This window comes from Rattus norvegicus, chromosome 16 (assembly GCF_021556685.1).
Source record: "Rattus norvegicus strain SHRSP/BbbUtx chromosome 16, alternate assembly SHRSP_T2T, whole genome shotgun sequence".
NCBI lineage: Eukaryota > Metazoa > Chordata > Mammalia > Rodentia > Muridae > Rattus > Rattus norvegicus.
This window is the reverse complement of record NC_141549.1, coordinates 83,856,050-83,872,644: the sequence shown is the minus strand read 5'-3', so window position 1 is coordinate 83,872,644 and position 16,595 is coordinate 83,856,050. Positions and strand designations below refer to the sequence as shown.

The 16,595-nt window shown below is 48.5% G+C and overlaps 1 protein-coding gene across 2 annotated transcripts; it reads left to right on the top strand.

The window, feature by feature from the left end:
* Positions 1–3,027: 3,027 nt before the first annotated feature.
* On the top strand, positions 3,028–14,083 carry Upf3a (UPF3A, regulator of nonsense mediated mRNA decay). Of its 2 annotated transcripts, NM_001012159.1 has the most exons (9): positions 3,043–3,271; positions 3,645–3,751; positions 5,082–5,188; positions 6,553–6,651; positions 6,768–6,878; positions 10,566–10,621; positions 10,714–10,869; positions 12,022–12,155; positions 13,576–14,078. In NM_001012159.1, exons 1-9 carry the CDS (start codon positions 3,071–3,073, stop codon positions 13,820–13,822), a joined length of 1,218 nt encoding a protein of 405 aa, NP_001012159.1. In that variant the 5' UTR covers positions 3,043–3,070; the 3' UTR covers positions 13,823–14,078. The 2 variants fall into 2 exon arrangements, with proteins under 2 accessions (XP_087444851.1, NP_001012159.1); XM_087588725.1 differs by lacking the exon at positions 12,022–12,155 and having other exon boundaries at positions 3,028–3,271; positions 13,576–14,083.
* The last annotated feature ends 2,512 nt before the right edge of the window (positions 14,084–16,595 follow it).

The window sequence follows — 16,595 nt, the reverse complement described above, 5'->3', positions numbered from 1 at the left end:
CCCAGCTTACTCATTTATACAACCCAGGACCACCTGTCCAGATGAAAGACCACTGGTGTGGGGAAGACCCCCACTCAAATCTCGAGACAACGCAATCCCCAAGAACTCATGAGAAACCAGTCTTGATGTAATAAACAAGAGGTGTATTTGAGGAACCAGAGCTCTGGGGACGACAAGTATCTCACACAGGAGACAGAGGAGTCGACCCCGAGCCCAATTAGGGGAAGGTATTTATAGGGAAAATTACATAGGTAGTTGGCAACAGTCACACAAAGCAATTTCATTGGTTTGTAACTTGGGCTCAGTTCAACTCTAGGCCGCCCTGCTTCTGGGGCAAGCTGACCCTAATTCTCATTTTTCTCAGGACTGTTGAGTCAGGCCTTATCGAGGCCAGATGGTTTGTGGTGGCTATAGCCAGGCTACATCCCCAAAATATGTTATTCTTTGCTGTGAGGTGCACTTGTCCTCACAGCAGGGTCAGGTGGGGGATAATTTAAAATCTTTATTCTTTCACAGACATGGAACTGCCCACAGATGACTGAACCCTTCTACATCAATCTTTAATCAAAACCCTGCCCTGAGGGTCAATCTGATGGAAACTATTCCAGGTGACCTCTTATCAACTTGACACATAAATCACCATTAAACAGTAACCTTTCCTAATTTATCATCAAGAATTTAACACTACAACATAAAGTATAACCTTCAAAGACCCCATCTTTTAAAATTTGTTAAACTTCAGTGACACTAAAAATATCCGGTCTCTTAACTATATGCTCAGAAGTAGTTATTCCAAGAGGGAAGAAAGAACCAGAACACAGTTACAACTGGATCAAAATGCAAAACCCAGCAATGTATGTAGTTTATATCTAATGTCTGGAACTTATGATCTTCTGGGCTCCAGGGGACTTGGGCAGCTCCATGTCTCAGGCTGGCTCTGCCACCCACAATGCACAGCTGATCTGGTAGGCTCAGGTAGGCTCCACTCCTCACCCGACACTGTCCTACAGTCCTAGTATCTCCAGTATGCTGGAGTCTCCACTGCACCTTCACCAGTGGCCTCTCCTGGCTCCTTACAGTTTCTGTCTCAGCTAATTTCTGTGACCTCTGAAATCTTGCAGCTTTCAAGTGTACACAACCAGTACCCCTATGTGGGGTACACATTATCAAGTCGAGTTTCCTGCTTGGGATGCAAACTTCCCTGCATCTGGACCAAAGTTTCTGTGTGCTGACCCTTAAGAAGTATGTCCAGAGAATTGCACCTTGATGCTGCGCTCTCTCTCTCTCTCTCTCTCTCTCGCTCTCGCTCTCGCTCTCGCTCTCGCTCTCTCTCTCTCTCTCTGACAATCTTATTTTTCTCTACAATGGCTCTCCTTACTCCAGTATCTGTCCATCATTATTTGTCCCAATAAAGGTTTCACTTCCAAAGATTCTTAATCCAAAGACCACAAGAACATCCCTGATGTCTGTGTCCCTATGACAATTCATAAGGCCTCTATTCTTTCAATGGTATCTTTCGCATCCCCACAGCTCTTTACGCTCTGAGCACTCAATGGCATTTCCGGCGCTCCAGCCTCAAAACTCCAAAGAGTTCCATGGTCTTCAAACACACACACAAGAAAACATGGTCAGCCTGTTGGCAATAGCCCACTACTTACTACCAATTTCTAGCCTAGTTTTCCGTTACTGTGATAAAATACTGACCAAAAGCAACTTGTGGGAGGAAGAGATTTAGTTCCTCTTATAGCTCTCAGGTCACATCCATCATTGGGGAAATCAGAGAAAAAATTCAAGTAGGAGGCAAGAACTAGCAGGGCCACGGGAAAACGCTGCTTATTGGCTTACATATTACAACCAAGGACCACCTGCTGACTCTCTCACATCCATTAGTGGAGAAACTGTCCCACAGGCAAATCTGATGAAAAGAAAGCCCCAACTGGTCTTTCCTTAGGCCAGACACACAGGTGGGCAGTCAATGGCTTTATTAAGGGGGCTAAAGCCAGCCCAAGGTAACTTGGCTCTGAGCTTGTAATGTTCCAACTTTCTTCACTTGGCAAGTTATTATCCATCGGCCTTGTACAGTCTTAACTGTTATGGGTTGTTTTTTTCCTGACAACACGTTCCCTACATCAGCCTCTCAGACATGTGTTTTCTTCCTAATAAGCTTAGCAGGCCATCATAGCTCTTGGTCAGCGTTAACTGGTTATTCCAAACTGACCTGGTTCAAATGGTGGGCTCAGACGCCTGGCTTCCCTTGCAACGTGAGGTACTGGAAACTATTCCTGCACACGCTTCTATAGAACTTTGATGTTTGAAGCCCTGTAGATGGTTTTGAGTCGGCTTATTTAAAACGTCACATTTCAGGAGTGCCACAATCAACACGGGACGTCATTGTGAAGCCTGGTTGCACTTAAAGTAAATCTCAATTTCTGAAATTCTCTCGTTCTCCTTTACGCTTAACCTAAGGAGAAAAGGTTACTATAAATAAAAACCATAGCCAACGCGAATAAGAAAAACTGTATTGTTTGTCTGCAAAAGACAAATATTTTTGCCAGACGGTGGTGGCCAATGTCTCTAATCCTAACGCTCAGGAGGCAGAGGATCTCTGAGTTCCAGGAGAGCCAGGTCTACAGAGTGAGCTCCAGGACAGCCTTGGCTACACGGAGAAGCCCTGTCTCATCGGAACCAAACACCTAGGAGGGAGGGGGAGGGGGCCGGAGTGGGGGAGAGGTGGAGGGAGGAGAGAGATGCGTTTAATTTTGGGGGCTGCCCCAGCGACTGCTCTCGGCTCCTGGGGCCTCCCGGTCCCACACTGTCGCGGCCTCCATCCAGGTCGCAGGTCAGCAGCGCCCCGGATGTGCGGAGCGTGCACCTGCTCTCGGAGCGGCAGCACTGATTTCCCTCACTGTGGTCCCTATCCTAGGAAGTTCACGGGCGCTGGGCAACACTGGCACCGCCCCTTCCCCGTCAGGGCTGGGGAGGGGACACCGGACACCGAATGCCAGGGAGGGGCTGCCTAGTCCTCGCGAGGCTTCGTGCTCGCGGAGGTGGCGGCGGGCGGCCGGTGGGGATGCGCTCGGAAGAGGGGGCCGGAGGCCTGGGCGCAGTCCTTTCTGCGCGGGGCCCGAGCTGGAGGGAGAAACTGTCCGGAGCAGAGACCCATTTCCGCCGCGAGTCTACGCGGAATGAGTCGGCGGCGCCCCCGGCCCCGGCCTTAAGTGAGAGCGGGGTCGGCAAGCCTCGCGAGGAGAAGAGGACGGCCCTGAGCAAGGTGGGGGCGGGGCCCGCAAGTCTCGCGAGAGGACGGCTTTAAGCCCCAAGGGCGGGCAGGGCTTGAGGAGGGCGGTGCGGCTTGCTCCTCCCAGGGGCGGGGCCTCGTCTCCGAGGTGACGCCTGTGGGATGGGTTAGGATTAAGGAGCGGCGGTCCCCAGGATCTGGGAAGCTCCCCAATGGGAGTCGCATTCCCCGGGATCCGGGTCCCCGACTTGGGGAGCCGCGGTCCCCCGGGCTCTGGGAAGCTCCGTGATGGGGAGTCTCATTCCCCGGGATCCCGGAGCAGGGGAGCCGCGGTTCCCCGTGCTCTAGGGAGCCCCGAGTTGGGTGGGCGGGGAGGGTGGCAGCACCTGAGTGATGGTCGTCGCAGGTTGTCCTCCGGCGTCTGCCCCCGGGCCTCACCAAAGAGCAGCTGGAAGAGCAACTGCGTCCTCTACCCGCGCACGATTACTTCGAGGTGGTGGCTGCGGACCTCAGGTAAGGGGCTGCGGCGGGACACCCACGGGAGAAGGACCGAGGACCCCCGCGGCGCTCACAATTGCAACCCCCTCCCAGCTGTCAGTGCACGCCCACGTTAGGAATGGCCGAGCCACCGCATCAGTCGAAAGGGAACCTCCGTGCTCCCGCGGTCCCGCGCTCTTTTTCCTTTGCGTTTCCATGCCTTCCTCCGCGTAGCTTTTAATACACTGTATGGTGAGGAAAACCAGACTGCATCCCTTAGACACGTTGAGGCTGGAGTGTTTCCGCTAGTGAGGGTCCAGTAACTGAGCTTAGGGCCTGGAGAAGTGGAATCTGTCATTGCATGCACTGGGTCCATGTCAGCACCACACACCCAGTCAGACAGGTTCCCTGCCTGTGGTGATGGGAGCTACACCCGGCTGACCTAACCAGCAGAAGTTAGAGCCGCTGGAATTCAAATATTTATTTTTATGTCCTTTTATGGTTTTCTTTTTCATTTGTGTCATACATGCTTTCCTTTGGGATACCAGTTTTTGTTTTTAAAAAAAAAAAAGGTCTATCCAAGTTAAAATATAAATAATTGTTAAATGGGTATCATTTAAAAACCACAGGTAGTTTTCAGATGGCTGAAGTTTAGAAAAACAGTTAAAAGAACAGGGAGTTACTCAGTGGAGTCCCGGTCCCAGCTTGAAACTTGCACCCTCTGTACAAACAGATTGCTCTAAACTTTAATATTCTCTGTGAATCGGAATGGAAGGATCCCTACCTGAGAAAAGAGCTGTGGCTGAGATGGGGATAATGGTTTAGTGTTTCTTGGTACCAAAGCACTGGTCTACTCATCCAAAAGGAACTAACAGTACAACATGTCATCCATGAAGGAGCTAAGACTAGTCTTGTTCTTGTTCAGATGTACCAGAAACAACCCTAAAAGTACCCATGGTGTTTGGGTGACTAATGGAGTCTAGTATTTTAACCTTGGCTGTGTACAGTAGAGGCGCTCCTGGATAATTAAGGCTTCAGTTAATGGGTGGTTTTTCTCCTCCTCTTCCTCTTCTTCCTCCTCTTCCTCCTCTTCCTCTTCCTCTTCCTCCTCCTCCTCTTCTTCCTTCTCTTCCTCCTCCTCTTCCTCCTCCTCTTCCTCTTTTTCTTCCTCCTCTTCCTCCTCCCCCTCCTCATTCTCCTCTTCTTCCTCCTCTTCCTCTTCCTTTTTTTGCTAAGGAATACCCAGATTGTTAAAATTAACTGAGCAGTGATTCTTTGGCATAAAAAAGTGTTTGCTTATTCATAAAAGATAAGGCCAAATTAAGCGTCGTACAGCTTTACTAACCATCGCTGTCTCGGGTTTCAGCCTCTACCCTCACCTCTACTCCAGAGCGTACATTAATTTTAGGAACCCTGATGACATCCTGCTGTTCAGAGACCGTTTTGATGGATACATCTTCATTGGCAATAAAGGTTAGTGAGTTTCAGTTAACTTCTCAAATAAGGTCATAAACGTTTACTGTTACTGTATCGCGTGCTGTCGAGGCTTATAAACCAAAGAATCCCAGACATTCTGTGTGAGGAGAACAGGAATGCACCATTGCTGGAGAGTGGGTGTTCGCGCGTTCCTTTTCCAAGTTACATTTACGCAGGAATCCAGAGTACTGGCCATGATTGCGGTTTCTTGAAAGTGTTGCAGAGGGGCATATGGTCATGAATAGCAGCCCTGGAGCATGCGGTGCGGTCTCCCCCTCAGGGACTCTGCTCCTGAACTTTCTGCATCTGTTTTTATATTCTTCCTTCCCTGTCCTGTCCAACTGCCCTGTGTTATATTTTCTGCCTTAAGGTTTGTAAACATTCTGTAGGAAGCTCTTTTCTGCCCTCCCCAGACATTCTTTCCCCACCCATCCCCCTCCCAATACTGAACTCCTCCATCTCTCCTCCACAACTTCGCGGTCCCTTCTCCGTTGTGGCGAGCAGAAGGTCAGGTTGTAGTTTCTGTGAGTCTGTGAGTGTCAAGCAGGTTTAGGGCTCAGGCTATTGGGCATTTTAGTTCACTGCTGACTCCTTTATTCAGCTGATCTCTTCATTTTAAATATTAGTAAAATATATGCATCTGAAATCATCTTATCTCCCCCTCCCCTTTTTGAGATAGACTCTTTTAGCTCAGGCTGGCCTTAAAGCCTCAGTGATTAATTCCCCTGCCTCCTGAGTGACTCGTGGTCCTCCTACCTTCTCTCTCTGTGTACGTGTGTGTGTGTGTGTGTGTGTGTGTGTGTGTGTGTGTGTGTGTGTGTGTGTGTACTATGTGCAGGTGTCCTCAGAAGTCATAAGAGGGAATTGGGTTTTCTGGCCCTGGACGTATAGGTTTTGGTGAGCCACCTAATGTGGTTTATGCAAGAACAGCAGTTACTCTCAACCACTGAGTTATCGCTCTAACACAAAACACCTAACATCAAAATAGTTGACTGTAACAAAAAGGCATGACTGAAGGTCCGTTCAGACATCATTTGGAAGTAATAGGGAAGAGTTGTGTTTACGGACCTGTGCATTTCTCCCTTGTCACTGAGCTGTTTTATGCTGTGAGTCCTCTGATGATGGACCACTGCGTGTGGTGAGTGGTGCTGTGAGTCCCCTGATGACGGACCACTGCGTGTGGTGAGTAGTGCTGTGAGTCCCCTGATGATGTCGTGAGAGTTGCTTCTCTTCACCACTTCCTGGAAGCAGGTTGGATCTGAAGCTTTAACCCCACGTAGATAGACGCGGCGTTAGATACTGCTTTCCCAAGGCGAGTAGAGTGGAGTTCACAGTGACCCTTGGAATATCTCTCCTTCCAGGCCTGGAGTACCCTGCAGTGGTGGAGTTTGCTCCATTCCAGAAGATTGCCAAAAAGAAGGTGAAGAAAAAGGATGCCAAGACCGGAAGCATCGAAGACGGTGAGTCCTTTTCAAAAGCTGATTTATAAATCTGTAGATTAACTACACTGACCAAGCATGACCTACCGTTGGAGGGGGGTACCTGATTCATTCATTCGTTCTGTTTTAAACTGCAGACCCAGAGTATAAACAGTTCCTGGAGTCGTACAGCTTGGAGGAAGAAAAGACCAGCGCTAGTCCTGAGACACTGCTGGGAGAGATAGAGGCGAAGACGAGAGAGTTGCTGGGTCAGTTTTGCCTGTGTGTTCATTGAGATGCTTACTGATGGAGTATATGTTTAATTCTCCATTTTTTAACATCACAGGCTGGATGGAAACAGTATTTTCTTCTTTCTACCAAAGAGCAATAGCATGGAGAAATATTTCTGAGCCTTTCTTGATGAAGACTATGCTTCTAGGGCCTTTGTTTAAAATGGCCGTGCTGCCACAGACAAGCGCATGCCCTTAGCTGCTCAGAGAGGAGCTTTTGTCACAGCATTACTGTCTCTGCAGAGCAGCCGCGGGTGAGCCTTGGGAGCCTGTAGAGACAAGACACTTGGCTCATACAGGAAGCTAAGAATCTGAGAAAGCTCTTCTGTCAGTGCGTGAGCCCAGCTAGAGTCTAGCATCTGGTTTGAATCCCCATAGAACTTCTGTTTTAGAAATGTTTGTCTCTTCAGAAAATATGTGTGCAGACATGAGACCCCTTTGGTTTTCACCAGGCACACTTAGTTCAGCCTCAGACCCACCCAAATGTCCCATTTCCTGATGGTCTCAGTATTAAACCTCTCCTCGAGGGTCTGGAGAGATAGTTAAGAGCATTGTTGATCTTCCAAAGGTCCCGGGTTGGATTTCCAGCACACAAATGGTGGCTCACAGCAGTCTATAACCGCAGTCCCAGGGGATCCAGCGCCCTCTTCTGGCCTCTGTGGGTACTGCACATACATGGTAGACACACAAATATGCAGAGTATTCATACACATACAGATTTTAAAAACAGAACCCTTTTTCCCACGACCGAGCACCCTAACATGTCCTGCTCACCTGTCAAGACTTGTATAACACCTCACGTATAATCGGTTTACTGGTTTCCACATGAATTCCCTTCCCGATTTCCTCCCCTACTTGCACAGTGGAACAATATATGCATCTTGTAGTTACAGAAAAGAGATGTTTAAAAGTGAGTGTGTGAATGAAGTGAGTGAATGAAGAGACCGGAGTCTGAAACTCTGTAGGAACAGCATGTAGCTCATGTGACTGCTGAGATGTAAGGAGCCCATGCTGAGCCCTGACACCTGCCACCTCCCAGGGAGAGGCGTGGGCTAATTCACACCCATTATCGCTATGTCCGCGGTGCTGCTGAGTGCCAGAGAGAGGCAGGTCTGGCTGACAGCTCGCTCCCCAGAGAAGCCTGTCGTGTTATGCCGAGCATGTTTTAGAAGTCAAATATTGGCAGAAAGGAGGATAATGACTGGATTAGTGTGGGGGCTGTGGGGGCTCCGGGGCAGAAAGAACGAAAGACCAGGGGGGTTCAGATGGGCAGGCGAGTTAGTTGTGGCTCCACGTATACCTAGAAAAGACAGACAAGGAGACTTCGGGGACAAAACTCGAGATTTGACTCAAACATGTTAAATTTATGAAGGTAGAAAAGGCAGCTTAGGTACTTCAGAAGTCACCTCAAATGTCCCCTTGCCATCAGGGCGTCACTACAGGCTACTTTGAGACGTCCTCTTTGAGGATTGGAACCTAGTTTGTTCCCACGGAGGGCGTCTGTCCTTGGGGCCTCAGCCTGCTGGATCTTGCTCAGAGCTTCATTCCAGATGTGGGCCGTGGAGGCTGCATCTGTAGTTAACTGAGTCTGCCTTTAATCAGAATCTCGGACATGAAGTTCAAGGTTTAAATAAAGTCATAAGCTTGTGTGGACAGGATTTCCGACTGGACCAGCTTAGGATTATCTCTGAGGCTTGGCACTTCATGGCCACGGCAAACACCATCTCCTTGTTGAGCTCTGTAAACTGTTGTAATTAGGAGGGAGGAGAGATAAGGTAGTCTTATTGAACTTTATCTTGGGATCCTTTGTTTTGCAAATCTGATAGCCAATGTGTCTCTTTAAAGTTAATTCATTTCTGCCAGACTGATTACATCCACGACATAGCTCCTGCCATAATGCGTGGGCATTACTGAGCATGCCCACTCTCTGTGAGGCTGAGTACCATGTGTCTCTAGCCAGGTATCCAAGGTCCTCAGTATCACGTGAACTCTCAGGTATGTCCAAGGATTCTTCCCCGCCTGTTCACTATGAGATCTTAAAGGTCCGTAGAGCAGGCCCATCCCCATCTTCTCGCCATGCGCTCACATTTGAAGACTGTGGAGCAGTGTATCTGTTTTGACTGGCCTATCTCATAAAAGTACGTATAGAATTTCCCACTTGTGTTGTTACGTCAGAGCTCAAAATGTTACTTGGGGGCATTTGATTTTGGACTTTTAAATTGGGTTGGCATGTATTAAAGACTGTTTTATCGGTGCTGGAAAGATGGCTCAGCACCGAGAGCACTTGTTTCTGTAGAGGAGAGCAGTTCCCAGCTCCCACACGGTTACTGACTTCAGTTCCAGGGAATCTGACAGCCTCTTCTGACCACCACAGACACCAGGCACAAACATGGTACACATCATACATACAGACAAAACACTCTTACAGATAAAATAAAATTAAATAGATCTTTTTTTAAAAAAAAACCCAACAGTGGAAGAAGAAAAAATTCTGAAAATGTGCATAGCAGGAAAGTAAATTTGTAAACATTACTTCAGAAGTAAAAATAAATTAGTAGCATTTGAGACGCTTCCGATGTCATACATACACATTTTCTGTCAACTGTGTGAGCGATAGTTTATGGCTTTTCTTTTAGTTTCTATGAATGCAAGCTTTATTGTTAATGTACCTTCCATAGACATAAATCCCAACAAGGAGGTTGACAGGTCAGAAACCCGTGACATGTTATCTCTGCTACGGTACCCAGAAGAGAGTGTGGGACTCCTCAAGGCTTCCAAAGCTTCGGGTCCAGGGTCATTTTGAGGGGACTCCTTGGGGTTCTGCCTGGTGGTTCCTCTTGACGTACAGTGGCAGCAGCACATTTTGCAGTTCTCGCAGGCCTTAGACGACCCCTTGAGCATCGTCTCGCGCCTCTTCTTGAAGAACCAGTGCCTAATGCATCCTTTGCCAGTTTGGGTTCCTCGGCCAAGGCCTCAGGAGTCTCCTCGTTAGGGTTGGGGTCTGTCTCGAAGCGCTTTCTTAGCTGCTGTAACTGCTCGCAGGAGAACCGAGAGCTTCTGTCCATGCAAGGAAACCGTGGCGTTGTCGCCACCTCAGTTACTCCAGGACTGCAGCACACTCGGGTCTGCTCTTCAGTTTGAGGCTCTCTTATGACCTTTTCTAAGAAAAAATGTGTGACTTTCTCTTCACTGTTCAGTCGCCTGTGGTTCAGTAAATAACTGCATACCCATTCTCCTCCTACAAACAGCTCTGATTAAACTCATTGGGAAACAATGACAAAGGGGGACTGGAGGAGGAGGAGTTGGGAAGAAAAGGGTCAGCAGGAGAGGGCGGGGTCGTGGGTAGGTCGTAGAGTGTAACTGTGGTCAAAGTACATTTTATATGTATAAGAAATGTCATAGTAGCCCATTATTATGCATAATTGATATATGCTAGTAAGAACTTAGAAGAGTGGTATGTCAGTGGATACAGAGTGGTCAGTACCTACAAATTACTCGAATATGTAACAACAGAATAAGAGTGCTCCCAGGTACAGGGCATACTCACGTACATTTTAGAGATAGTGTTCTTCCCCTAATTATTTTAATGTTAAATTGGAAATAAGTACTTAAAATAAATCTGAACTTACAAGTTATGTGTAATGTATTATAATTTTTGTTCTTTAGCCAGAAGAACCACACCTCTTTTGGAATATATTAAAAACAGAAAATTAGAAAAGCAGGTAGGTGGCGTTTGACCTGGTGAGCGTCTGTGCTGTACCTGCTGCTTCCACACAGGAGCCTTACATTTGTGTCTGACTGTATGTACCTTCAGAGACTCCGGGAAGAAAAACGCGAGGAGCGGAGGAGGAGGGAGCTGGAGAAGAAGCGTCTGCGGGAGGAAGAGAAGAGGAAGCGGAGAGAAGAGGACAGGTGTAAAAGGAAAGATGCAGAAAAACAGAAGCGAGCGGAGAAGGACGTGAGGATCAAGGTAACTGCAGGAGCAGTGCGGCTCTGTCACCGTGGTTACGCCACTGAAGTGTCTACCGTAACTCTTTAAGGTCATCACGTGTAGGCCATCTAGCCCTTTATCCCAGTGCCTTACATCCATTCTATAACAGTCCCCCGAGTTCAGCCGTCCCCCATGACCTGTGTACTGAGGAGGAGGCAGGGACAACCTCTGACTGTGATGTAGAATGGGTCACACCACCGGAAGAGCCCATCCATGCTTTAAATTCTTGTGACTGAAGCGAGTTGCACCTGAGAACTTCCAGCTGGCCTCAGTGTCCCCCTCAGTACCTCAGGGCTAGGACGAGGCACTGGGGGATGCAGGGGGCCAAGGGAGTCTCAGCCTCATGTCCAGTTTTTCCCATGGCAGGTGCGTTTATTTATATGGATTGAAGAGATTTTTCAATCCATTGGTTAGGATCGGATCAGCTCTGCTGAGAAGTCTTTTTTTTTTTTTTTTTTTTTTTGGTTCTTTTTTTCGGAGCTGGGGACCGAACCCAGGGCCTTGCGCTTCCTAGGCAAGCGCTCTACCACTGAGCTAAATCCCCAGCCCCCTGAGAAGTCTTTAAAACTGAGATTTCACCTTACTCCACAGAGGATTTGAGATGCCTTAGGGGGTTCTGAATACACAATATAAAGAAAGCATCAACCATCATTAACTGTTACTTTTTTTTGATTTTTTTTTTAAGATTTATTCATTTATTATATATAAGTACACTGTAGCTGTCTTCAGATACACCAGAAGAGGGCATCGGATCTCTTTACAGATGGTTGTGAGCCACCATGTGGTTGCTGGGAATTGAACTCATGACCTCTGGAAGAGCAGTCGGTGCTCTTAACTGCTGAGCCATCTCTCCAGCCCCAACTGTTACTTTTAATACGTAAGGATCATGTCCATGGTTAGCAAAATGCGTATGTATGTGCACCACATGTGTGTCTGGTACCAGGAGAAGCCAGTAGAGAGCACTGAGTCCCCTGGAACTGGCGTTAATTATGGTTGTGAGCTACCGTGTGGGTGACAGGAACCTAACCCAGGTGCTCTTGAAGAGCAGCAAGGGTTAACCACTGGGCCACAGTAATAAATCATACAGTAATAAATCACACAGTAAATCACATCAATGTTACGATTTCTTAGCTTCTTAAGAAACTGGAAACGGGAGAAGAAGCGACCACTGAGAAACACAAAGAAAGAGGTGAAGCCGTTGGTGCTGGCGAGGAGAAGCAGGAAGCCCGGCTGGTGGAGAGCCAGCCGGAGACACCTGGGGAGAGGTGAGCGCTCCTATCGCAGTGACCTAGCGTGGTGAACACTGTGACCCAGCAGCCTGAGTCTGAGCTCAGCGGGGAAGTCTCCTGCCCTCGCCTCCTCCCGGCTTAGGTCTGCAGGTCTGCTGTCCAGTCCTGCTTTCTGTGTGAACCACACCTACGAGTGCTTTCCTGGGCGTGTTGGGATTTCACACCCACTTTTACTCCAACTCTTCCGCAGTCTCTCTGTGGTACTAAGGACGACACAGAGAGGCTGGCAGGAAGTTCTCAGGTGTGACTCGGTTCAGGTACCTACAACGACAGTTTCAGAGCCCCATCTTTTAGGGCTGGTCCCTTTTGGAGGTTGGTTTGTTGGTTTGGTTTATTGTATTTATTTATTTATTGTGGTGGAGCGATAGGCCTTAGTATTATAATTCTTCTCCTCAGCTCTGTCTTCCATTGGTCCTGCCTCTTTATCTTTACCTGGAGGGAGCTCAGCCTTGATGGGGCAGGCACAGCCCAGGCCCTGGGTATCGTGTCTGCCACACACACCCAGGCTTGCCCACACCAAGGCTGCTTCTACTTGTTGGATTACCAACTCCGTAGTCTTTAGCACTTTGATCTGCGTTTTAGCATTGTAGCCTCACAGTGTATGTACAGCAGTACTGTGCGGTCCTCTCTTGATTCCCTGCTTCCCATGTGGCTAGGACTCGGAGGGAATGTGCTAGGTTGTGCCCATGGTTCAAGTGAGCAAAGACATCAAGAACCAGATAAACCAAGCATCTTGTTCACTACTCCTTGAACCTTTCCATAGCGTGGATGAGTCCATCTGGCACTGTTAGATGTCAGTTCACCTGGGCACCTAGGAATGTCACTCATTTGTCTGAGCTGTACCATGCTGTCTTAGGGTTTTACTGCTGTGAACAGACACCATGACCAAGGCAACTCTTATAAGGACAACATTTAACTGGGGCTGGCTTACAGGTTCAGAGGCTCAGTCCATTATCATCAAGGCAGGAGCATGGCAGTGACCAGGCAGGCTTGGTGCTCTAGACAGAGCAAGAGTTCTACATCTTGATCCAAAGGCAGTCAGCAGAGAACTCAGCATCCTCAGGCAGCTAGGAGGAGGGTCACAGAGACCACCCCACAGTGACACTTCCTCCAACAAGGCCACACCTCTTTCAGTGCCACTCCCACCCCTGGGGATGGCACCTCCTTTGTCCACTGTGTCCACGTACCTTAGTGCTGTGCCATTGTATAGTTGCCGGTCAGGACCAGTGCAGATAGCGTTGTTTGCCCATCTTCTCCGTGTCCTCTGTCGGGTGCTGTGAGCCCATGGCTGCTAACCCAGCTCTGTAGCAGTGGGCTCGTTCTCACACAGCCCATTCAGGGTAGAAGGGAGACGCTTACCTGCCCTTAGTTATTAACCATTTGTATCGACTCACAGGTTACAGGACGGCAGTGATAAAGAACCAAGGGACAAAAGATTTCGAGAGAAAGAGCCTGAGACTCCGAGATGCCATGACAGTTGCAGAAAGCACAGCACTCACTCAGAGTTTGCCAGGTTTTCCAGAAGGAGCGAGGAGGAGCCAAAGTGGAGGAAAGGCTTCACCCAGGACGGAGGGGAGAGGGGCCAGGACGGGGGCGTCCCTGCGGATGGCAGAGCAAAGCAGCAAGGAGCACAAGGAGTATGACAGACGTCTTCCCTGTTGAGGTGTGCGCGGACACAGTGTGCTCTGCCGTCTCACAGCCATTTTGCCCAAATAGAAATCCTTACTAAGCTGGAGGAGAGCAGTCTGCGGTGTGTGCAGTCCAGGGTCGCACTGTCTGTGTCAGCTTGCATGCCCATGCGGAAGGAATTGCAAAGTCCTCGTCTGTTAGGGCATTCGTGCTCATCTGGGATGCACTGAACTTGGAACTAAATTCAGAATAAAACATTCCATCATCTTTTTAAAGAATCAGGTTTTTATTGACCAGCAAAAATTGTTTAGTGTAAGTCATTTACTGGAGATGAATATTGTAAATGCAGCCTTAAGATCATAAGGGAAAGGGCTGGAGAGATGGCTCAGGGGTTAAGAGCACTGACTGCTCTTCCAGAGGTCCTGAGTTCAATTCCCAGCAACCACATGGTGGCTCACAACCATCTGTAATGGGATCTGATGCCCTCTTCTGGTGTGTCTGAGGACAGTGACAGTGTACTCATATGAAGTAAATAAATCTTGAGAAAAGAAAAAAGATGAGGGAAGGAGATCTTGTGAGCTTTCTGTGATGAGTCAGCTCTGCCTACTCAGACCAGAAGAGGTCTGGGCAGAAATGTGAAGGTCACTTTTGTTCAGTCACATTTCCCAGAGCCACATTCAGGGTAGCACTACCAGTGGGGCCACCTCTAGGCTGTTCCCCACTAATAAACCAATATCTGGGAGCCAAGAGCTGGGGGGGGGCAGATAAACAGAGGGCTGCCATGCTGGGAGATAAGGGGGGATCGGCCCCCAAAGCCTGTCTTAGGAATGCAGGCTTTTATGGGGAGGGAAAGGGGTGGCCGTGAGGTGGTGGGCAGGAAGGCTGCTGCTAAGTGGGTCGTAGCCATGCAATATGTATCTTGATATTTTGTCTCAGGGCCAGGACATCTCTCAAACTTGCTCTCCTGGGGCTAGAACCTACAGTTTCCTTAGACAAGCACCTTCTTCACTGCAAGTTAAACCTCACAGCAGGTCTTTGTGTCAGCTGATACACAGACTCGAAGACTAAAGAGCGGCCTTCTGTGTTCTGAAGTTCTCCGAAGGCAGCCAGTGTTCTGTTTCTGGAATTCTTCTAAAGGAAGATTAGTTAGCGGTTTATGTCTTCGTCATTGAGCTGTCCCTTCTGTTTAAGATGCTGGCAAAGGGAAGGAGCTCCACTGAGGCTAACTTCACTCACACGCATGCTCACCAGGCCTGGGAGCCTCACCAAGCCTCTGTGATTGGAGCATCTTAAGGACGTGACTAAATGGGACCATACCACATGTGACCCTTGAGGCTGGCTATTTTCACTTATTGATAGCCTTCAGATCCATTCAAGGTGATGACCTTGTAAAAAGTGTATATTTTTATTTGTTTCCCATAGTGACATCCATTTTCAATGCTTCCAGGAACGACCAAAAGAGATGACTCACTACCTTTTAGTGTCCCAAAGACTCCTGTGGTCATTGTAACCTAGAGGATACTGAGCATAACCTTGGTGTATTGGAGATGTACATGCACCTGACCCCTCCCCTTAGCTGCTTCTGTTTGAGCAATGGGCGCACTCTAACTTTAAGTGGGGCCCACCAACTGCGCTCGCTGCTCCAGATGAGCTGTTGAAAGACCCTGGACACAGTTCCCTCTTCCCTAAGAGGCCTGGCTCTTTAGAAAGATCAGACTGTATTCTCCACTGCATACAAGCAGATGTCACCTCAATGAGAGTCAGGCTCCAAGAGTCACTTAAGGTAACTGCCTCAGAGATTCAGACCAGTGCCCACTTCCTACCACAGGCATTTTCTATTCTTCTTTTTGGCCAAAGAATCTTAAGCTGACCCCCTAGCAGGATGTGCCAATAAAGTCCTCACGAGGAGAACACTGGGCAGAGGCGCTACCCCAAAGTTGTTGGCTGCCAGGGAGTAGAGTCTGCCTCCCTTCGCCACTCCTTCAAAGCTAACTGACTTCAGAGACTGCTATTCTAACTGTGGTGTCTCTGCACCCTGAAGCAGCTGCTTTCTGGCCCTTTTGATGAGAATTACAGAGTGTGTGGGGAGACGCTGCAGGTTCACATTTGAATTCACAGAACTAGGAGGAGATGGCCTCATGTTTCATTTTCAGTAATTCTTTCACAACGTGTTTTTCTAAAGTCTTCTGTCGGTCATTGTTTTGGGTTCTGGTCTTTGGACTCCTTGATAGTATCAATAATTTAATTCTAAGCATAAGCATCATGAAGGTGAACCCTTATGAGCTATCCACGTCAATTGCTTAGCTCGGGAGTTCGGACAGTGGGCCCTGCCTGGTTGATCGCTCATGTCATAGTAAGTAGAGATCTCCCAGGTCTTTGCTCCTTACTCCTTGGACTGCATCTCTGGTATTCAATAGATACAGTTGCACTGTATTGTAAGAGCATGGCTGCGTCTGCCAGAACACAGAGCAGGAATGTCTTTGAGCTGGCATCGGAGCCTCTGGCCCTACACACTGAGTACGGACCCGTGTACACAGGAAGGAAGGTCACTGGGATGGCTAACTGCACTCCACCATAAGGAATGCTCACATGACAGTGTCTCAGGTCTGATAAAGTTTAAAGTGCAGAGTGAGCTTGGAGCCCAAGCTTTGAAAGGTGTGTCTAGCTACAGTGATGAGTTCGTGGGTATAAAGCGTCCTTCACAGCAGCTGACTACACACCTGGGCCTAGGGGCTTGTTGCTATGGCAATGTGAGCTTATTGAATCTCCTTGTATTCCCACAGTGTG